Below are 25011 nucleotides of genomic sequence, written 5' to 3'. Positions count from 1 at the left end.
TAGTATATCACGTTCTAAGCGGTGCGTCCGAGAGTGCACGCGAGCGATCTGTTCTTCGAACTCATTGCCCTGAGAAACACAGTGAATATTTGCCTCGGACAACACAAAGTTAGCGCTATGCACTTTTACTAGAAACACATTCGTTGAGATGTGACTGCTTGACGAACGTTTCGATGCAAGCGGCTCCAAGTTCTGATAACAGTGTTCTGCACGTGCAGGGAACGTTGTCTAAAGAACATGTTTTTCTTTTTCCTCTTCGCACTGCTATTGTGAGGCATCGACCACGCGGCTTGTGCTGGTCCTGATGGTCTGAGGCATGCATGTTGCGACCGGTTTCCGTGGTGTTTGTGCGTTGTTGCTATCGTTTGCTTCACAGCCCACCGGCCGTGTGAGCCCGTTTCCAAGGCAGACATGGATGGCCTTGTGCCTTGCTTTATCAGTACAGCATCAGGAAAACGGTAAAATATGTCAGGTCTGCGCATGGGCTAACAAGAGTAGTAGAGGTCTCTCAAATAACTTCAGGAACCCGGGTTTCTTAAATATGCACTAACATCACACAGTATGCGCATAATGCACGTGCTTCGAAAATATCTGAAGCTTAGCTTGGTACATGCAGCATCTGTGCTAGAACAACGCTCGACAGCCGAGCGAACAACTTTCCTTTGTCATATCCTGGTTCAAGGCCAGTGACAAAACAGCTCATTGACTACCCTCAACGTAGGTAAGGCCAGTTGCAAGGGAAACTGGCCCCTGACCCTGCCGTGCAAGGGCCATAGCACGGGGGAGGGCTACCACGTACAGAGACCACAGCCAGTGGAGGCGTTTATTCCTTCAGCGAATGTTAGCGTATTTGTTATACAAATTACTTTACAGTTAAATAAAGCAATGATCCAAGAAATAATGAGAGAAATATAACTCAAGTTACTGATATTCCAGTCGAAATTAAGAAGAAATGGGCATGGGCAGGACATGTGGTTCAAAGAGAGGATAACCGATGGTCTCTAAGAGAAAACACTTGGATTCCAATGGAAGTTAAGCGTAGCAGGTGGCGCCAGATAATTAGGTGGGTGGATGAGGTTAAGAGGTTCGCGGGGGTCAAGTGGATGCAGCTAGCACAGAACCGGGTTAAGTGGAGAAATATGGGAGAGGCCTTCGCCCTGCAGTGGGTATAGTCAGGCTGACGATGATGATGATCCAAGCGGGAAAAATATTCCTGTTCACCTCCGTGGCCAGCTTTATTCTTGGTCTAAAAAGCACCCTCCTTTAGGTCACGTGTCAAGCCTTGTCTACTGTGCCAGTGGTCACGAGGCGTCGATGATGTTGTAGAGAGCGTTGAAAAGTCGGTGCCGTTCGCCGCAAACGCCGAGGTAGTCGTCGAAGTTCAGGTCCACCACGGCAAGGCCATTCTGGAAGTGGTGGTTGACCACTTCGCCCTGTCGACGAAGATAGTTATTATGTATCATACTGATAATTGCTGACACAAGGGCCGCATCTGATAAGTTGTGTTCTTACGCACAGATTGCAAAGTAAACATTTCATCAGAGATCTCTCTGGTCGAGAGGAAAACTAGAAAAAGAAAAAAGACTGCGACACCCTCCGACCAAAAGTCTCAATAGAGAAACCGACGTTTCAGTGCAGACTCGGCCCCTTCTTCAGGACTGACTGGGTGCAAGCAAAATACATTTTTTCTTTTTTTTTTCTTTTTAATTTGAAAAGGGTGTTGTCACGCGCGTGAGTGACAGTGAAGATTAAAAAATAAAAGCCGTGTCTCTTGTTTCCACCAAGTCAACCCTGAAGAAGACACTTCGGTACCCGTGTACCAAAATGCCAGTTCCTCCCATGGGACTAGTAGGAGTGTCGCGATGTTTTCTTTCACATAAGACCGAAAACCCATTTTATCCAAATAGTCCTCCCTCTCCCCACAACCCTTGTAACATGAAAGCCTGATCTCATCGGAAAACCGGCCAGTAACTAGCTATACTGGAGTTCGGAACTTTCATCCGAACCACAGTATGGGGAATATTCTGCTAGGTCACCACTGAGGCAAAATTTGGATTCAAATGCAGAGGTTTTTCAGTGACGTGGCACTCGGCTCCAAGCCCTCGGTGCGAGTGTGCTGTGCGATGCCGCGTACGTTAACGCACCTTAAGTGGCAGGAATGAATCCGACGCCTTTGACTACGACGTCGCTAAAAACCTACAGTGTTTCACTGACACAGAAACCAATCAGTCGTGCTGGCGGGTTTCCGAAACTCCTCTTCGTTACTGATATCACAACTGACCGTTCACACTTTGCGGGATGATACAAAGCAAGTCCCTACAAAATGCACTCACAGTAGTGCATGATGCGTGGTAGCATAAATTCACGAATGATAACTCGAAAATCTATATGTTTCAGAAAAACGTTTCTGCTAGAGCTGGTCTATTACAGAAAAAAAAACCCAAAGAAAATGCAACTGCCCCACCATTCTTCTCATAATTATTACAACATAGGTTTCTTATTTCTCAGATTAGCTTTTTTAAGTTTATTGCCAGCTCATAACGCATGCCTACTTGGAGAGTGACCATGGCCAGAGATCATCGAAACCTTCCTTTCTTTGTCACAAATCGCACCGGATGCCGTGCTTTGAAATGATTATACGTTTGTTTGATGGCTGGAAACATTATGTGCCATGCATGGCATTCGCCTAGAAATGTTTTTTCTAGCTTTAAACTGGGAGTTGACAGGAGCGAGCAAAGGGGCATCACTATATGTATTACGTTCGAAGCATTACTCCAGGACATGACCTTCGTATAAATAAGTATATCCTTCGAGACCCCAGTTGTTTGAAGAAAGTGTCAGATTTGAAAGCTCACGCCACCACGAATATTTTTGCAAATACTTTAGCTGCGGTCGAGCTCATAGTTGGCAACAATCTGATGAAGCACACTATGTATCACCATTTCGACGCACATAAAAAATCATGAGTAGAAATTAAGCCGTGGCAGTCTGTTAGAGCCCACAACGCATAAAAGCCTTCTTTATGGACTATAGATTACAGAGTACAGCTTCCTCTCCGTTATTCGCAGGCATCATAATAGACGCTGTATATAGGCGCAGTCAGCAGGACTCACAATGGTGTTGAACGCCTTTAAAGAGAACGCCAGGTAGCAGTCATGTTTGTCGTGGTAAACGCGGCAAGAGGTCCTCGGCCGGGGCTCCTCCACAGTTATGTCGGGCAGCTTCAAGCAAACCTGCACCAGATGCACAACGAGGAGAATGAAGCAGTACTCGCTAATAATGAATTATGTTTGTTGTCGATATGCTCTTCTACGTCGTGCCTCGGCCAGGCGAGATTTGATCTGATTTATTTCCACAAACAAGAAGGTATAAGATTGTGGGGGAAAACAAAGGAGAAAAGCTGCGCAGAAAGCAGCTTGACTAGACCGTTCCGTTTCCGTTCCGTTTCCTTGTGACGCAGCAGCAGGGCGGAAAGAAAAACTTGTCAAACAACAACGATAAAATAAAGGGAACGACAAAAGCGAAGGAGCATAACATTTTTTTTTTTTAATTTTGATGCAGAAATGCATGAAAGAAAAAAGGAGATAAGAAATGAAATTCATGAAAAAAAATGCATAGTACAATGGTACACATTCATGAGCACAATAACATTTCATGCAGATTTCTTGCGAAAAAGTTATCACATCATTATTACAACTGGCAAGATCATTTAGTGAACTGGGCAACCAGCGCCACAACATTTGCTGGCCATAATTAGTCGTATTTGAAGAACACACCAAGTCTTTGGACCTCGAGTTGTGTGAGGGGCTGCGCGTTTTGTGAGATTAGGAAGACAACTGATAAGGTCAATGTTTTTTTCTTTTTTTCTGTAGGTTGACAACAAGCGGTGGTTTATTAAGTCAAGCAATTTTAAGTTCATAAGCGCGCAGAATAGAGCAGAATGAATGCCGGGATGCTTATTGCATATGACACGAAGAAATTCCAAGAACAAGGAGCTTATGAATGTTTGCATTTATACAGTTATATCCCATGCGCGACAGCAGTAACTGAGGTGACTCAGTAAGACTATTATAAATTAGCAATTTTATGGATTGAGGTAGGCAGGAACCTGAGAGAAAGGACATCACCCAACACTTAACAGCTTACCGTTGAGGAAATATATATGGGAGTGCCAGCACATATCGTGATCAAAGTGCACACCCAAGCAAGTTTTCATAGTTCCCTTGTGTAGATCACATGAAGTTTTCACAGGCTCCTGTGCCAACGCTCGAACCATTCCTAGCAGAGGTGCTTTTTCGGCTGCCTATTAGCGACGCTTTCCGCGAGAAATTTATCACCGTTGCAAGAGCTATATACAGCGGGTGACAGAAAATGAAAGGCACGGTTCTTAATAAGAATCAGGCTTTTTAATCAATGTCAACAATATCTTTCTCAAGAAACTTTAACGGTGACACAATTAGTAGAACCAGTGCACCATTTTGGTGAAATCAATAATCAGAGAGGCCATATCGACATCATTCTTTTATATTTCAGAAACTAAGCCTTTCTTCATGTAAATCAGTAAAACGTTTCAAAGCATATGGTAATGAGCGCGCTGAAACTAAACTATACGATTTTATTGGAAGCTTGAGGGCCGCAGACAATTTGCCTTTGTCTGTGCTGAAGAAGCGTCACATTGTCTAGCGATGTGACATATAGGGAGGAGTACCGATTGAAGGGCGGGGTGTAGGGGTCGTTATTGTTTTTTCTTTACTAGCTTTCCAGGCTAAATTCAACCATGCTTTTTAAAGAAGGCTTAGTGTCGTGGGAAAGTGAAACAGAGTGGTGTTGAGAGTCGCATAGCCTACCTTATGCCGTACATATTCTTTTCTTCCTTTGAAGTTGGTTAATTATTCAATCTACTTAGCTAAGCATTTATATATTCATTTGTATGAGAAACAATGTGTGAGCTTATAATTTCTATATTGCTTTAAAATCAACTTCCTGCAAAAGTTCGCACCAAGATACCGTTTACACAGTTTCGTTTACAAGCCCTAAAAGGAAACTATCATGTATCCAGCTGGCAGCTGCTGGCGTGTACACCTCTCGCGTAGTGCACGCGCAAAAGATTATTGGGTGCATTGCTGCAGGGGAGAGTAGATTTGTTTTCTTAGAGATGTCTTGGGAGGCTGAATTAGAGTAGCTGTCACGTGGCAAAGTTGTTTAAGACCAGTAAAAAAAAAAGAATCTGCTTCATGTAAACCGCAGCTTGGTGCAAATGCTTACTCGTTGTTTTCCAAGATTATCTAGAACTTCTGAAAAGGCACTTTTGTTGCTGCAGTCGATAATAAGATTAACGCGGATTTGCCCTTAATAATCAATAAACTTCAGAGAGCGAAAGTATACTGTGGACTAGGCCCGCATTCTTCCACAGCTCTCAGTTGGTTTCGCGGGGCTTGGTCACTGGTTTTTCTTAAAAGCTAGATTACACTCAGTTGGGGCACCTGGTATGAAAATGAGCTTACTGAGGGTTCTGCAATGAAAGCCAGATTATTTGAGAGGTTCTTACCGTGATCCGCAATCAGCAATCGTGATCCTCTACCACGCGTGGGCGGTGCGCACAAACTGATTGATCCCGACGCGACAGGTCTATGTGCCGGCATCTACAGTTGCTATCAACATTCAGTATGTGACGCCATCTATAGACGTCAAGGGGATCTGGGCATGCGCAGTGGAACGCGCGCTGATGGATCAAGGTAGCGGATCGTGGATCACGGTAAACTAAAACTATCTATTAACGCGCTATAGCGTTGAATGCTCCGGTTACCAGGAAATCCGGCATCGGCACTGTGAGCAAAAAAAAAAAAAATAACAGACATGCCTCTGGTAGGTTGTAGTTGGCAGGTGACATGGAGGGGCACTGATTGGTCACCGGGTTGTGTGACGTTACGAGACCACATATCATGGTCGAGTTGGCAGGAGCTGCCAAATTGGGCCGCTCCTTTGAGACGGCCGAGATGGGAGGATGAGATGGGGATCAAAATTACTGTGACCCTTAGATCCTGAGTCGGAGATGATATACCTTATGGGACTCCCGGCAGGCATTTTGTAACGAAAGCTTCAACACACCATGTATCAGCCAACGTCAACATGGCGGGCCACTTGACCTTCAACAAGCCAGACGCCGCAGGTGGCTATATAGTTTAATCACACTATTTATGGTGTACCCCCCACTCGGCCTTGGCCTTTGACTTTGAACTTTCGCGGCAGATAGCATCATATGTTCCCTCCTGCTGCTGTAGACTGCATAGTCTCGATAGTTTAATCGCTACGAAACCATGTCTGCCCATGTTAACCCTAACAAAGCAACTGAACTAAGCCTAACCAACGCAAAACCAGGCAAAATAGGAGTAACAGTATCTGTCACAAATAAATGAATTGTTACGGCGGAGTATTCCGCCATCGGTAAGAGCCTTGGCTATCATACTCGCCGATTTTCGTATGATAGCCAATGATAACCTCGAGCGTAGGCTCTCGCCCCGTCATGCATGGTAGCTTTGCGAACTCGCTCTCTTATTCGGTGACGCAAGGCGTCCTCCACAATGATGCCCCAGTAAGATCATGTGCAGTATCATCATCATGAACAATTAAATAAATCAACAGGGCAAAATTTATGCCCCACGTCCAGCAATATATATCGTTTGTCAAAAGTTCCCCGGGCTTAATGACTTGCTTCACAGTCGTATAGCGAAGCGGTTATGCAACACCTGAAGCTCTAAACCTTTAGATGTTAAGAAAGACACTTTATTTTCAAGGCTTTTCTATCTCATGGGAAGCTGTAAGGGCTGCGCGAAGCTTTGCAGCAAGAAACGTGTGAAGCAAATCATACAGCCTGTCTGCATTTGACAAGATACTACGTTTCTAGCTCACTTTATCTTAATGTTAAAGTAAAAAAATCGGTTGTATTGTCCAGTGCGCATGCATACCTGCGCGAAGTGGACCTTCTGCGGACTCGTGGCCGCTTTCTTGCGGAAGCAGGACCGGTCGGCGTGCGCGGGCGGCATCGCGTAGCTGAGGGGAGCCAGACTCAGCGTCAGCAGACTCTTGGTAGCAACCGACAACGGCTTGCGCTTCAGCCATTCGAACCAGGGTTTCTGCAACGGCACAAGTCAAGCACGCATAAACTGCACCAGTTGTGCCCAGTTAGGCGTTTCCTATACACGCGGCTCCATCGAAGACAACAAGCAAGAGCGTGGCCTGCACACAATCAAATAACAAAACACGAATTGCATATTTATCTGAATATTTGCCACTTTCGCGAACATTCGTAAAAATACGTATTCATTCGGAACACTGAAGCACTAGCAGCCGCGTTATAAATTAACACCGTTAAAGCTGCACCCGCTGAATAGCCGAACATTGCCCTCCACTAGGGGGCGCGCAACACGAAGTCGGCATATTAACCTTATGATTGTCATAAAAACATTATTTTTGTGTACATTTATGACAGCGAATAATCTACCGCCATATTTCAGCCGATGAAGTGGACGAGAGCTTGAGCCGTGGTCGGCGATATGCGGCGTAAAGGCGTTAATTGTTCCCTAAAACGCATTGAACTCTGCCGCTTCTCCAAGCTTGAAGGCATTATGATCGCCGCTGCATAAATGGACCGCGTCACGGCTCTGAACCATCGCAGCAGCCTGCTGAGCAACGTTACAGTGTTTCCTGGGCTTGAAATAAAAGTTGAAGGATCTGAAGAATATATGCCTATTCCTAAATAATTTGAATGCCGAAGAACGCGTTTTACTCGCTTACTATTTGATAATTCAGCGAATCTGACAGCAGGATATTCGATTTTGCTATTCCTAAACTTTAGAATAATCGCGCCATACTCTTTCGTGCAGCAGGGTTTGACGCGCCAGACGCACGCAGCCGGGCTTCGTGCGCATTCATATCGAAAAAGCTATAAGAAAGCTATGAGAGATCAATAACCTCATACACGGGTTTTCATACTAAATTGATACTAAAATTGTACAAATATCATATCTCATAAAAATATTATTCAGCGTATGAGAAATATATGAAATTGTATGACATTCGTATGAGTTTGTTATGAGAAAACCTGTATGAGGTTATTGTGAGTGGTTGTCAAAACTGCCGCTAGGATGAGATCTGGACGCCACACAGCATAAAAATGTTCAATATTGTCCCGACGATAAATTTGCTGTGTAATGCATAAGGCTGGTAGTTGAGTACAAAAAAGAATGTGTTTAATTAAACTCAAGATGTCGCCATATTTTTCAGAAAGACAAAAGCGAGTAAGTGTGCATTCATGCAGGATCGGACGATTGACCGATTGACCTACACATTGACTCACTTCCTTAATCAGGCAATCGGTTTATCAGTCAGAGGACAGCCCAGAGAATAAACTTGTGGATAGATAAACTTACCAATAAATGAGTTAATCAACTAAATAGGCTCTAAATCCGTCAATCAAACAACTAGTTATTTATAAAAAGTTAGTTTGTTCGAAAGGTCCTCAGCGACCGATCAGTGACGAGGAAGAATTTTGTTGGGTTTGCCCTCTCATGTGATGCCTTATAAGGAAAGGTCGCAATGCCGAATAATACTCACGAAGTATTTGTCATCGAAGGGGCAATTTGCGTGGCTCACATCTGGTATGTGTCCCCACACGACCACGTTCTTCAGCTGCCTGTTTAGGGGAGAAAGGAGCATAGGTCGTTTCCAATGCCACAATTCATTTCTTGAACTTACCTAGTTAGGAAAACGCTCACTGTCGTTTTCTCATTTTGAATGTTTTGCTCGGATGAAGTGAAAGGAACAAGCAGAGAGGTCGCAAAACTAGACAATTCTATTCGGTCGCTTAGAAAGTCTTTCGCAAGTATAGTCGAAATTCGATGACGTTAACATGCACACAACAGAAAGGCTGCTCACCTGTAATAAGCTTCATACTTCCAAAATGTCCTGTCGTCGATGGCTTCCGGTGGAATCACGGTGCTCACCTCAATGTCGAATGCTCCCAGGCATTCATTGAGGTTCTGAAAATAAAAATCAGAACAACGACCAGATAAGAGCCCCATAAGCGACGATATCGCCCGGCAAGGACAAAAGAAGCCTTGCTGCCTGTTTTTAAGCGCAACCAGGAGAAACAATGCTCAAGGTGCGTCTTCAGTACGTCGCATTCATTTATAATAAGTTCATATGTATATATAGTTGGGTTCCTCATGGAACTTACATCACAGAACATCCTATATTAGCATTATGAGAGTAGAAGCTTTCTCGACCAATTTATCTCGCTACAAACTTATGACGCACCGATTCGCCAGTCTGCCCTGTCGCCACACGTACATGTATAGATTTTAGTTGTACTCACCACGATCAACTGGTGATAAGAACCTCCAGTGTCTCGCGGCGCGTGGAAGACGACACCTTCTCCCCCGAGGCGCTCGGCGAACTTGTGCAAGCTGCGGCAGAGGCGCACCACGGTCCTGTTGGTAGCGTTGTCCGGGAAGGAGAGGACCCGGAATCCATCTTCGATGGCCTGCGGTCCCCCGACGCCCACGTACAGCCGCACCCACGGGTAGGCCCTGCGGCGCTCGCCAATCTCCCGGTACCGTTCTGCACACAGGGAAAGTCAACGAGCGACAAGAACCCCAGTGAATGAGTGAGCCACATAGTTGGAGGGAGTATGAATGACGGCGTGAAAGTTGGTGAATGAGCGGTTAAGTGTGCGAGTAAGTGTGCGAGTAAGTGAGTGATTGACAGCAGGGTGAGTGAGTGCGCGAGTAAATGACTGAGTTAGTGAAAGAGTGAGTCAGTGGACCAGGGTGTGTATCGAAGGGTGTTTTAGTCGGAGGGTCGGTGAGTGAGTCAGTGAGTTGAAGTACGTGAGAGTGAATAAATATTCATGAGTGAATGAATAGGTGAGTGAAAGTGGAAGTGAGTCTAGGTGGGGGAGCAAGTGAGTTGCAGGATGTGTGAGTTAGTGAGAGAGGAGATAAATGTGATCAAATGAAGGTGTGAGTTGCCAAGTGGGTGAGGAATAAATTAGTGTGTGAGAGGGTGGGTGATTGGTGAGTGAATGAGTGTGAGTGAGTGAATGTGGGACTATAGGTGAGTGAGTGTGAGTGAATAAAGAAGTGAGTTGATGGGTGGACAAGTGAGCCAGTGATATAAAGGGAGGGCGATAGTGGGTAAATGACGAGAGTCGGTGAGTCAGTGAATGAGGGAGTCGGAGGGTGCGCAAATGAGCGAGAAATTGTGACTGAAGAACGGGCGTATTGAACGTGCGAGTCGGTGAGTAGGAAGGGTGGCTGAATGTGTGAGTAAATGAGTGCGAGTGAATGAATAGGTTGATGGTCAAATGAGGTAGTGTTAATGATAGATGACAGTGTGAGTGAATAAGTGGGAGTCAGTGGCAGATTGAGTTGAAAGGTAATTGAGTGTGGACGAGAAGGTAGTTTGTGAGGGGTGAGTATGCGAGGGAACCAGTGAGTCTGTGATATCTGTGAGTGGTGTGAGTGGTGTGAATGAAAGAGTGAGTTCGTGAATAGATCAGTCAGTGATACTTAAGTGAGCGAGTGAGAGTGAGTCGGTTGCTAAGTTCATCAGTGAGTGCGAAAGTGAGTTGAAAGGTGAGTGCATGAGCGTGTATGGGCGTGAATGAGTAAAAAAGTGATTCAGAGGTTATTTTAGGGAGGGAATGACGGTTTGAGTGAAGGAAGGACTCTGATTCGAAGGAAAGGTAGGCGAATGTGAGCGAGCCGGTTAAATCGGTGGGTGGGTGAGAAAGAATGAGTTTGTGGCTGAGTCAGTGAAAAGGAAGGTGGGTAAGTGGGTGTGGGCGAATAGTGCATGGCGGAGGGCGAGCGAGTGTGTTAATGAGAGTGAGTGAGCGAATGAAAGATGGAGTTGCGAGCGAATTACTGAGTCAGTCGCTCAGAGGGTGGGTGGAGAAGTAATGAGTGTGACAGAGTGAGTGAATGAGTAATTCAGTAGATGAGTGAGAGAGTGTCCCAGGAAGTCGGAGTCCATGAGTGTGAGTGAATGAGGAAGTGAGTAGGCGAATGAGAAAGTGAATAAGTGGGCAGTAAGATGATTAGTCAGTGAGTCGGAGGATGATTGATCGTTCGAGTGAAAGGAGTAGGTAGGTGAATTAGGAGAGAAACCAGTGGTTAACTGAGTTAGTCAAGGAGTGGGTGAGTGGTGGAGTGAGTCGAAAGGGGATTGCGTTAGTGACAGTGAGTGGGTGCGAATAAGTCGTTGGGTTAGTGACTGAGTGCGTTACAAGCGATTTTCAGATTAAGATAATGAGCACGTAACTGCAACTGCATGTGAACCAGTTTTTCATGCAGGCAGTTGGCCGGCATTCGGTTCGTCAGCAGATATTCAGCCGGTTATTCACTTAACAGCAGTACACCAGTGATTAGACGCATGTCCCATTCACCAGGTAAGTAAACCACTTATAAAAATCACCGGAGCATGACTGAGTGAATGAGTGACTACCTGAACTAGTGCTCGTAACCTGAACCTTACGCATAAAAGACTATGAACCTCACTCACTAGTGCCAGTCGTTTCAAGCACGGTACCTAAATTCATTATTCGCGCTTTTTCCCTGAAGAGGATGCCAAATGTTCAAACAGTGATAGCTCTGGAAAGCACCTTTTATGCGGTCAATATGTTGTGACATCGAATTTTGTGTTCTCCTACAAGTCAGTAAAAGTATTACACAGAGCTCACTGATTATAGCAGGTGCCATGCTCCCCGTAGGGCCCGTCTATTAAAGCATGGCGATCTAACTGAGACAGAACTCGAATGATGGATGGCAACTGCGGCCGGTCGCGACGTCTGTGGGGGACAAACCAAACTGCGTGCAATTTCAACCTCCGAAGTGGTTGATGACCGCAACGTTTGCTAATAACAAAATCAGTGAGACAGCTGTAGCAATAAGAATTCACATGATAACAGTACGAATGTAAATTGAAAACTAAAGCAAGCAGTAAATTTCGGCATTTCTGATATCGTTCACAAGAGCAGTGAAAGCTTCGATTTTCGGCTCCTAGCTGGCGCCTCCACCGGCTAGCGGCGCAAAATGGTCACATGCTTGCGGGTAGCCAAGTTTTGTTGAGTAGTTTCGCAAAACCTGTTGTAATCAAATAGCTCTAGATAGGCCGTTGCATTAGTGATCATTTGTGCTCGGAAGTGGAAATGCGATTGTGTATCGTCCGTGGTCATAGTTTCACTGGGTGTTCCAGTAGCGGTCTGCTACACCTGGTGACTTTTTCTGTCGTTTATGAACTTTTACACAAACCATATACAGCTTGCTTGATCAAAAAGGAATCGTCAATGCCGTAAAAAGAATTGACAAAAGCTTGTCGGAAAGCAATTCGCACGTGATATAGTATCAAAACTGTGACGTAGTCGTTCTTTGTACAACGTTTAGGGTGATGTCAAACAATTTAGAATCCATCTGCTGGCCAAGTTGGAAGGCTAGTTCGCGAGGAGGATTCGAACCGACCACATATGTATACCTCTAAATTGTATGCCGTTAATAGTAAGTGTAGGTGTCCAGCGGGAAGAGAAACACTGCGCCCTTCCTTTCCGCAAAAAATCTGAATAACTAAACACGTTTAGCACTTGGCCGGACTCTGTGCCAGTCTCTAAATACCAGAAGTTTGTGTAATGAAACGGTGGTGTTTGCGACTCTCTTTAGAGCACTGTTACACATGTGCAATGAAGTTTGTTTGGTACAGCATACCTAGTTAGTGAGCTTCCTATATTTCGCTTGCACTCTGTGTTGTATATTTCGTAGCCAAATATTTTGTACTCTCTTGTTTTGTCAATTTTCCGTTTTCATCAACCTTTATTTAATGTGTTTTATATATGCTTAATTGGTTGACAGGAAAGAAAAGAAGCAGTATCTGTCACAGTTTTCCCATTTCACACCTGGGGCGCGCCGTATGGAAAGCCGTAGGTGGGAGTGAAAGACGAAATAGAGAAAGTGGTGCCGTAGTGGAGGGATACGGAGTAATATCGACCACCTGGGGATCTTTAAGATTTTGTTTCATACTATCTGCCTAATCATGTCAGTTTTCTACTTCACTTGCAGTTTGTTGCGTATTTTTGCAAGTGTGTACAGCTACAATAGTATTATCGAGCATCATCATTAATTCTTATGAACCGTTCATCCTTTGCGGCACAAACTGAGAGTAATCCTTGTGTTTGGACTGGCCGCTACTAGCCTTGAGCTATCGGTCCAAACAGCGTTTGTATACGAAAATTTGATATTTTGTTTGTCAAAAAAGTTTAAAAAAAAATGTTGCTTGAAAAACTCTCCTATCCTACCACCAAACTACTCGCTAGTTTGCCCGACCTGCCAGCCTAACCTGGCTACTTGGTCTCTCTCTCTCTCTCTCTCTCTCTCTCTCTCTCTCTCTCTCTCTCTCTCTCTCTCTCTCTCTCTCAGTGTGTGTGTGTGTGTGTGTGTGTGTGTGTGTGTGTGTGTGTGTGTGTGTGTGTGTGTGTGTGTGTGTGTGTGTGTGTGTGTGTGTGTGTGTGTGTGTGTGTGTGTGTGTGTGTGTGTGTGTGTGTGTGTGTGTGTGTGTGTGTGTGTGTGTGTGTGTGTGTGTGTGTGTGTGTGTGTGTGTGTGTGTGTGTGTGTGTGTGTGTGTGTGTGTGTGTGTGTGTGTGTGTGTGTGTGTGTGTGTGTGTGTGTGCGTGCGTGCGTGCGTGCGTGCGTGCGTGCGTGCGTGCGTGCGTGCGTGCGTGCGTCATTCAGTCAGTTTCTATCTGCTTGTTTCTTTATATTGTGTGTTTTTTTTATTCCTGCTTTCTTGTGTGCCTCGATGTTTTCTCTTTGTCATGGTGCAGCTAAAATAGGTTTGTAATTTTTTTATTTACATTACTCTCTGTCAAAGTCGTCAGGTAATAAGTGAGTGAGAGATCCGGAAAACTGAACTGAACGACTCACCTTCGTCACTCGCCAAGACGACGATGCTGTCTCCTTCTCTTGAGAGATCGAGGCAGCAAAAGACGACCGCGGTGCACAGCTCCAGAGGTAGGCTGTTCACTGTATAGGCGAAGTCCTTGGAGTCGAAAAAACACCAGATGGGTTTCCTGGGAACGTCTGCGCCAGAACAGCATATGCATGCTGTCAGCAAGCAACCGCGGACCGAGATTACTGCAAGAGCTTGAGTTGTATGACTGAATACTTTCATAAAGGCAAATGCTAGCCTATCTACGGATAGAGTCCCGCAGCCAACTTAGATAATGACAGAATGATACACGGAGACAAAATACGCTACTGTCTACGAGGAGCACGGCACAAGTACATTCTCAACTTCATTCCCTGCTCAATACGTCTCGTCTAAGAAACCACTGCATGTTTTCGCCGCTCCAACGATTTTTACAATAGGCATAGCACACATTGCAAGGGGCTATCATTTAATGACTTATAGCTCAGGTTATGAAGCAACTAGTTTGAGAAAAATAAAATTACTGCCATATTATGATGGGTAATGCACTCATATTAAAGCCCACAATCATTTTTTTTTTCGCTTGTATTGCAGGTTTGCCAGGGTTTTCGGACGATATTCATCTGAATTGGCCAGGGACAAAAAGTATAAAAGTATTTATTGCCTGAAAATGCCTGCTTACGTGCGGCCCAGGACACATTGGTGACGTCAGAGGTGGCCATGGGTCCGTCGCTGTAGGCTGCATTGGCGGATGAGTGTGGCGCGTCGAACGACAAGGGGCGAGCAACGTGCCTACAATGTTGAAATAGAGACAAGAAAGCTAAACACGACTGCTGCTCAGTACTTTTACACTTAGCATGCTTGCTATGATGAAAATCTACGCCACCCACAACAAAGCTCCGAAATTTAGATCGGAAAAATTCTATTTTAGAGGCACGAAAGAGAATGATGCCCGATGTCGTAAAGACGGAATTCTACCCCTGGCCTGAAAGAAGGGAAGCACAAGCATAGGTGGTAAAGACGTACGTGGGCGAAGTGTAGGCCCATGCACTTGGGCGTGGTAGCGTTCTGCAGAAGCGACACAGATGATGCGCTGTTCGGGGATTACCTGACACGTGGGAACGGACGTCCTGGGAGCATAGGCACCAGCTGGGTCGCACTCGTGCTGGTTGCCTTCGTTTCCGTCGTGTTGCTGGCAGCGCTCGTAGTGTGTGCGTCTGGAAAACGAAAGAAAAGAAAACATGGGCCTTAAATAAAATGAAGAGCTACTGCACATACTATGTCGTTAGTATGATCCCTCTTTGTTCCCCTCCTTACTGGGTGAACATAGTGAGCACGTTACTGCTCTAATCTCACTGCTTTTTAATGCAGAAATTCACTGCAGAGCTCGCATGCGACAACTAGGCAACAGTTTCGCGTCCGCGCTGCGTAGCTAAGGTGGGTAAGAGTAAATGCTACCCGTGTTACTATTAGAGTGCATTGGGTACATGAATGGGATTGGGGGCCCACATGTTTTTCAGATTTGCTTGGAAGAAATTCCAGTTGAGATATAGGACAAGATTGTGCACGAACAACGACAAAAAATTTTATGCTTCCTATGAATTGAGAGAGTTTTATTCAATTTTGTGCTATTTTTCTGTAGCACTAAGCAGTTTGAGGCAGTGTGCTTTTCCTACTTCTGTCGATACGACGCGAAACAGCTCAGTGCAGCGTAAAACTTAGTTGGTACTACATGGTCGTGTCTCGTGACAAGTGTCCCTTGTAGGGATAGGAGATGTTTGTGTCTGTCGCGTTTTTATAAGTAAAAATGAAAGAGATGACGCAATAGTATACGAAGAAGGCGACAGTGAAGTAGTTGGCACAACTGTAGCTCAGGAACTAATTCTGCCGGAGAGCGGTGAGAAAGCATTTTTTCCAGAAGTTGACGATTGCCTTTCGCTCGCATGAATGCAAATAAAATGCCTTCATCGCCTCCCGTGACCATCTCCTGATTCATCACGGCAAATCAGCGAATAGGTTTAAATGAAACATTTCTAAGCACCGCTGATAATCAACGGCGCGTGATATTGCAAAACTGTAGGCTTGTAGCACCGAGCTTGTGTTATGAGGGCAGCAGCAAAACACATGCGCTTTACGTTGTGCTCATTAATCCATAAAGGTCTTTTTCAGTTATCTGCCCCCCCCCCCCCCCTAAAAAAAAAAAAAAAGAAACAGCCCAAAGCTCAAAAGCAGATCGGTGTCAGGAAGTTTAAACACTGCGAGCCGTATACCCTTTTTTGGCGAATTATGACAAGCTTGTAATGAGTACTTCAAAGAATGAGATTGCGCCAGCACACGCATACTACTAAAATAGTCTTATACTGAGAAAGCAACGACATTATCTCGTTTATTCTAGGCATTCGTCTCGATTTTCCTTGTCCATTACGGCTAGCGAGAACATCAAATGCGGGTCAGAACTTTCCGATGGGGAAGAAAAAACAAACTCGATTCCTCGCAGTTGTTTTGTTTTCTTTTTTCGTGCAATTCCAAACCTTTTTCGCTTGCTCACTCATTAAACATTATCATGTCCCACGCATATGCGCCGAAGGTCTTACAATATTCGAAGGCGAAATAGAAACTGCCGCTAACCGTGCGACGCATCACGCGTGCGCATTCGGCCAGTTATACAATCAGGAGAGCAAGTGAATTGGGGGGAAACACATGCTCCGCCTTTAAGGTATATACGTATGACGCAACATCATTAATGGCTCCCCTTTACGGCTTCCCTTAAGGATCCTCATATGTTTTCTTCAACTATCATCATCGTCATCATAAGCCGCACTATACCCACTTCATGGCGAAGGCTTTTCCCATACTCCGCTCATTAACCCGGTCCTGTGCTAGCTGCATCCACTTGACTCCTTCAAACTTCTTAACTTCATCCGCCAACCTAATTTTCTGCCGCCCCTGCTACGTTTTCCATCCCTTGGAATCCGATTAGTTTTGCTTTTCGACCATCGGTTATCCTCTCTTCGCATTACATGCCCTGCCCATGCCCATTTCTTCATCTTGATCTCCACTAGAATGTCAGTGACGAGTTATTTCTCTGACCCACTCTGCACGTTTCCTATCTCTTAATGTTACCCTATACCACTTCTAATTCCATAGCCCTCTGCGTTGTCCTCAACTTAAGTAGAGCCCTCTTTGTTAGCCTCCACGTTTCAACCCCATAAGTGAGTACAGGTAAGATGCAACTGTTGTTTACTTTCCTCTTAAGCGACACCGGTAAGCTGCTAGTCATAAGTCACCTGCGAGCGCTTGCCAAATGCGCTCTATCTCAATCTTATTCTCTTAGTTATTTCGGTTGTTATATTTGTCCTAAAGGCATTCCCCTATAATTTCCAGGGCTTTCTTCCACTTTGCTCGCTTAATCAGCGGCATTTTATTCGTGCTTTTGTTAAGCCACGCATATTCATTAGCATACAGTCATAACATGTCACATAATGAGAATGATCACCCGACATATACAAAATACCCATTTTCACTCATCGGTATAGACAACGCGCCTTCAGGGTCTACGTGTCTAACTAATATCCAAATCCCCTGGAAGGCTTGATTCTGATCGCACCCACCAATGTCAAAGGTGTAGCCAGAGTTGGTAGCGATAGACAACTCGGGCATATATTGTGCTCTCGCGAACCCTCACAATCCGATGACCAGTCAGTGCGCGGCCATAATTTTTCTGTGTAAAATGTTTTGTTTGCAGGAGAGGGCTGGGACGACCGCCTCCCCCTTTCCTATGAAATCTGCCCCTACCCTCAGATTACGAATGGCAGTTTGCTATATAGTACCTCTCAAGAGAAGTTTATATAATAGATTAACAGATCTGCCGCACCAACACTAGAAACTTAATCTGAGAACAGAGTAGCTGGCTATGGAGAGGAAAATGATAGGTGTTACGCTATAAAACAGGAAGAGAGCAGAGTGGGTCAAGTAACAAATGAGAATCAATGACATCCCAGCCAAAATAAAAAAATAAATTGAGATGGGCAGAACATGTAATGTAGGACAAAGTAACCAATAATCGCTAAGGGTAACTAGCTGGAATCCAAGAGAAAGCAAGTAGCAGGGGACGGCAGAAAGTTGGGAGGCCGGATGGGATAAGTTTGCAGTGGCCGGAGCCGAGACACGGCTGAGCTAACCGGAGGGATATAAGAGATGCCTATGTCATGCGACAGGCTTATTCAGGCTGATGATGATATTTGGAGAAAGGTACGAAAGATAATGGACGATCAGGACCTTCGTACCTCTCTCCAATTTTACCTGTCGTAATGGCAGCTGGCAGCGTTTATCGTTGTTCAATTTCCGTGTGTACATTCTCTCTTCGGGCCTTTGGATAAAGGCAAGCCGCCCACACCTTGTATGGAGGTGAAGAAGGCGACTCCGATGATGCCGAAGAAGCAGACCGGGATGAGGCACAGCGACAGCCGGTACTTGCCGAAGATGAGCTGTCGCGACGCTGCAGCCCCGCCTTGTTCGTACCGGTGTCTCAGGTGCGGTGGTACGACACTGGAAAGGGAGTAGAACCGCCAGCTGATACCAACGCTTTGGCATACCAGATGGTTTATTCAGTTGCCAAGTCAACTAGCTGTATATATGTACGCACACGACATATGTGCTAGGTGAGTAAAGCTATTGCCAACATGCCAGCCGGCTGCGCCGACATCAGAGAGAAAGTATACAAGGTAAGAAACATTTCTAATTATGAGATCGGAAAGAATTTCTACGCCGAAGTTGTCCTGCAAAGCTATTTTCTTGGTTTAGGATCCCGTATGAATGTTTAAATATCCATTAGTTTGAGTTCTTGCAACGTTGGCAGGAAAGAATTTTTGTGTTCTATCTGTGACGACGGGGTTTTGAATTTCTTTTATTGATGGAAACAGACATGTATCCTAGTATATTGCAACCCGACTTATGAATTGCATAAGTTTTCAAATAATTTCTCCGTTAATTGACTGAACAATTCAGCCCAACTTCATGGCGCCTAAAAGGCGCCGCTAATAATGTTTGGATCTCGCAAACAGTTGCATAGCTCCCTGCCCAATGTTAGAATATAAAATATGCAGCGTAATGTCCTTCTGGTGAAAAACGTGAGAAGAAATGCAAGAAATTGAAGGCATACTGTTACGGAATATTCTGCGGAAAACACGCCGTGTTAGCCCAGTGATTAGGGAAGTCGACTACAGCGCCGTAGCACTCGGGTTTAGTCCCGGTTGTGGCAGCTGCAGTTCGATGCAGGCCTGCCGCAAAAGACACTCTAATGCTGTGTAATATCAGTGGACATTAAAGAATCCAGTAGGTCGAAATTATTCCATAGCCTTCCACTACGATAACTCTTTCAATTCATTCTATTTTTCAAAAGAAATAAAGGCTCAAGGGTGAAAGTTGCTAGCAATGGCTTGACTCAGGGTCCAAAAACCTCTAAAATCCAGCAAGCGAAAGAACGTGCACAAACTCGATGAAGCGAATAGCGCACGGATATCGAACAGCACAGTCAAATTGTCCAGATTTCAAGAGTCGTTTAACAAATGTGTATATGTCTCAAATTACACAATTCAAAGCAAGAGTAAACAGATTCAATTGCGAGAATGTCAAGCGGGAAAAATAAAAGCGATCAAGCATGCACTACATAAGCGCCGTTAAAACAGCTCACTCGGGCCCATATATATTAACAGTATGTTTTACAAAACACTTCATAGTTATTTGGAGTAACGTTAACTAGGCATTTACCTGTTACGGGCTTATTATAAATTGTATTCGGATTTCTGAAGTTATTATTTATTTGGAAAATGTGAAATAAACCACAGATTGGCGCTGTGGGCGCATCTTACATTTAGCATTGGTATAAATGGGCACTACGTATTAAGAGTTGCCTAAAACCTGGATGAGAATAATAAAACACGAAGTTCATCTATATGTTAAAATCAGATGTTTTGAAATTCTGAAAAAGAGTTCGTGCCAGGTAAACCCAAGAAATGTTAGCAATATAGCGAATCGTTTCCTTCAGTAGAACCTGAAGTTTTTGGGATACCTTTTTTATGGTAGTTGCCCAAACTAAGTTGCAGTAATTCAAAACAGAGGCAAAGAGAGCATGATAACTTAGTTTTGAATGGGTAGAAGCCAATAAAAGCTTCAGAGCCCTCTTGTTACGGAAAGGAACATTACAAGTATATTCAACATTCTGATCCGACTTATGTAAGTCAAGAAGCTAATCCCAAGGATTCTTCCGTTATCTAGAGCTTGAATTCCTTTACGTGAAGCAGCTAAGCATACATTTTTCGTACATTTGTTAGAAGAACAACAGCCAAGCCATAGCAAGCTCCACCACATAAATTACATCCGAGCAAAATGAATGCTATTGTTGCAATTATGCAAGAAAAAATCTAGCTGTTGTTCTAGCTTCTCATCCAGCATAAAGGTCCCCATTCCAAATTGAGAAATTATATGGCAGGTAAACAAACTGGAGGGACACTTAAACTCCGCCCTTAAAGGTACGACGCGGTAGCGTTACAATAGCTACTGTCTGCGGCTTCCCTTTCGGTTATCCGCTCGCATCCATGTACTTTGTTGCAGGCTTAATTATTAATTCATTTAGCTATTGTCTCGAATATCCCACACGTCCTCATCATCACAAAGTAGTAAGCTACCACATCGTAGGAAGACCATCCGGCATAGATATAAAGCCCCGCTTACCAATCAGTGAGAATTACGTGCGCGTGGCATATGGATAGTGCGCCTTACCCGGGGTGGAAGGAAATCGTTTGTTTTCCCATCTCAAAGGAGAAGCCTATAGTTTGAAGCTCCTGCCCCCTCATGTCTTCTTGTGACGATACATACATACATACATACATACATTCATACATACATACATACATACATACATACATACATACATACATACATACATACATACATACATACATACATACATACATACATACATACATACATACATACATGCATGCATGCATGCATGCATGCATACATACATACATACATACATACGTACATACATACATACATACGTACATACATACATACGTACATACATACATACGTACATACATACATACATACATACATACATACATACATACATACATACATACATACATACATACGTACATACATACATACATACATACATACATACATACATACATACATACATACATACATACATACATACATACATACATACATACATACATACATACGTACATACGTACATACATACATACATACATACATACATACATACATACATACATACATACATACATACATACGTACATACGTACATACATACATACGTACATACGTACATACATACATACATACATACATACGTACGTACATACATACATACGTACATACATACATACATACATACATACATACATACATACATACATACATACATACATACATACATACATACATACATACATACATGCATACGTACATACATACATACATACATACATACATACATACATACATACATACATACATACATACATACATACATACATACATACATACATACATACATACGTACATACGTACATACGTACATACATACATACATACGTACATACATACATACATACATACATACATACATACATACATACGTACGTACATACATACATACGTACATACATACATACGTACATACATACATACATACATACATACATACATACATACATACATACATACATACATACATACATACATACATACATACATACATACGTACATACATACATACATACATACATACATACATACATACATACATACATACATACATACATACATACATACATACATACATACATACATACATACATACATACATACATACATACATACATACATACATACATACATACATACATACGTACATACATACATACATACATACATACATACATACATACATACATACATACATACGTACATACATACATACATACATACATACATACATACATACATACATACATACATACATACATACATACATACATACATACATACGTACATACATACATACATACATACATACATACATACATACATACATACATACATACATACATACATACATACATACATACATACATACATACATACATACATACATACATACATACATACATACATACATACATACATACATACATACATACATACATACATACATACATACGTACATACATACATACATACATACATACATACATACATACATACATACATACATACATACATACGTACATACATACATACATACATACATACATACATACATACATACATACATACATACATACATACATACATACATACATACATACATACATACATACATACATACATACATACATACATACATACATACATACATACATACATACATACATACATACATACATACATAATTTATTACCATTCATCAATACAGCGTACATTCTAGCTGTATTGATGTATTGAACACAACCCGTCAACCAATTAGTGTCCGGCGATGTAGCCTGCCGTCTGACGCTTGTCGATGCATGCTCGTGATTTTTCGCTCGCAACGCCAACAACACGGGCCTTTAACGCTGTCGTGTTATAAGCTCAACTGCTGAAATGAAGGAAAGTGTAAACTTACACGAGGCGACCAACGCTCCGGGGATCTGGGTAAGAAATGGGTATGAAAAAAAAAAAATTAGCAGAGGCTTAGCATTGTTAACGTAGAAAGACGGGCTAGTTGGTCTTGATAAGTAGAGTGCATATTTTGGCAGCGTAAAATTAAAGACAGGACTAAAGGAGAAAGACAAGGGACAGCATTGTTAAACGTGGTATTCAGCGAAAGCTTAACAAAATGGTTACCCTTGATAGAACACTTTAGTAGCCCAGTTTCTCAGCCCGATCGCCGCTGCCATCTCGTCATGGCTGTTTTCATCGCGCGATGGCACGACGTGACGTAACTGATTAACGCATGTTCTCGTGCTGCTGAACATGTCATTAATACGTTAATATTTCCATTGTTCTCTGGATAAATGCGTGCGACGTAACCATGTTGTCACTCATGACGTCGATGCGTTCGGTCCACTCAGCGTGATGCGCTTCCATGGTATGTCGCAATGACGTCATACGTGGAATCTCTGCATGTTGGGCTAGCAGTGGCGGCGCTATGCTAAATACCCCTAAAGCGGCGTGGTATTACGCCGACAACGCCCATACATAATTCTCGTCAGAACAGAGAGACATTGCCCTTAACAGCTGTCACTTAAAAAGCTTTTTGCACTTGAGCGGCGCTGAAGCCGTAAGAATTAATGACTACATTTGGAAAGCTCAGCTATATCCATTTCAGTGTGCTAAATTCTGTTCTATGTCTTCATTCGTTTGAGCAACGCCAGCATCACCATATCGTCCCATCGGCGCTGTCTAGACGCTTTCGTTCATCTACGAGTCGTTACAACACGGCTCCACTAGTGGAGAGCAATGTTTCATGCATATGACGAGCTGGTGTTCCGGCTGGCCACTCTGGTCTGTGCGACAACTCGCATCCGGAAAAGAGAAGAGAGAAAACGTAAGATCTGCTCACTTACACGCTTCCCTTTACATAACTACTTATGACGTTCCTTCCCTTTTACCCTCTCACCGCGGGCAGACACAAATGATAATGCTTGTGCTAGAGCGTGAGGAAGGCTAGGAAAGAGCTTTACAGGCCGAAACCGCTTCATCTGATTTGCACTGTTACCGAGTAAATGGTTCCGGTTCCGGCCCTGCCCTCATATCCAGCCACTACCATTTTCTGTATGTTTAATCTCTCACCTACCCTCCAGACGAACACCGGTCTGCGAAAAGTATGGCTGATTTCCCCAATCGTCTCCGTTAAGGAAGACTGGCTATTGGAATGTATTAAATAATTATGCAAACACAGTATGAAGCCCGATTTGTTCGACGCAGAGATTAAGCCTGTGGCGAGCTTAGTTCCTTCTTCACATCTTATAAACATGCAGCTTAAGGTTTGTCTGCGTGATACGAAAAGGCAGAAATGTTTACCAGCATATTCCGGGACTGGTTCGTCGGCAAAGCGTATCCTTCTTTCGCGCCTGCTGGCAGGTTCATCCAACCGCTGCTCTTCGTCGGCCATTTTCTTCTTCTGCCTCCTCTTTCTTTCCCTACCTTCGAGGGTCGTGCATTCATCGAAGCAGAAGCCATCATCATCAGTAGCAGCCATATGACGAGCACCACGGGAAAAAAATCTCTATCTCAGAGATACACAACTGTCGACTTTTATTTGTTTTGTGCCAGCCGCGGCGGAAACATCCTAGCGAATGCCGTATAGTCAGGCCTCCCGGCCTCAGCACCCACCGTTCCCTGCCGTGTTCCTTCCGGTAAGATTCAGTCGGTTACGGCCTGTTAAACTTCTTTTTTGGCGATGTTCTTTACCTCAAACCATGAAAGGGGTATGTAACGATGGATGAACGAAAAAGATCATGCAATGAATGAATAAAGATTGGATGCTCTAATGAGGTCGAGGAGTGAGTGATGATATGGCCCCTGCTTCCACACAGCGTGTGAAGCAGGGTACTTCAACGAAGGATCCGCTGCCGCCAGGTGTTGGATCCTCGTCGGTTTGGGCATAGACCAAACCAACAGCGCAAGTTGCGATACTGGCCCTAGGTTTCGGGAGTTAGTGACTGCGCACCCAGGGCAAAAGTGTCCCTAAATTGTGCCCACTTTCCAATTACGTTCACCTCGATCCGCAACCTCCTCTGCATGGGCAAGAGCTCAAGGGTAGGTTACCGTACGCGAAGGGATGATGGCACGTCTGCGGCGCCAAAGATCCTCTCCTTTCAATGAAAGGAGAGAGGCATCATGTAGATTTACGAACCGAGGCAGCGGCGAGGTTGGGGTTGAACGGCTTTTCCTTATGACAGTCTGTAAACGCTCTATATACTTCGCCCATCTCCTCTTCTTCTTCTTGACTTC

The 25011-nt window shown here is 43.9% G+C and overlaps 1 protein-coding gene across 1 annotated transcript; it reads right to left on the bottom strand.

Moving 5' to 3' along the window:
* Positions 1-1301: 1301 nt before the first annotated feature.
* On the bottom strand, positions 1302-24169 carry LOC146175653 (uncharacterized). Its single transcript, XM_084580859.1, has 12 exons — positions 24079-24169; positions 22679-22703; positions 18371-18522; positions 15083-15191; positions 14657-14766; positions 13971-14126; positions 9374-9618; positions 8935-9038; positions 8614-8692; positions 6966-7133; positions 3114-3233; positions 1302-1433 (listed from the first exon to the last, which is right to left on the bottom strand). The coding sequence occupies exons 1-12, from the start codon at positions 24167-24169 to the stop codon at positions 1302-1304; spliced, it is 1491 nt and encodes a 496-aa protein (XP_084436985.1).
* Positions 24170-25011: the final 842 nt, after the last annotated feature.

This window comes from Amblyomma maculatum, chromosome 10 (assembly GCF_055883805.1).
Source record: "Amblyomma maculatum isolate TAMU_Amacu chromosome 10, ASM5588380v1, whole genome shotgun sequence".
NCBI lineage: Eukaryota > Metazoa > Arthropoda > Arachnida > Ixodida > Ixodidae > Amblyomma > Amblyomma maculatum.
This window is presented reverse-complemented; position numbering and strand designations above follow the sequence as displayed.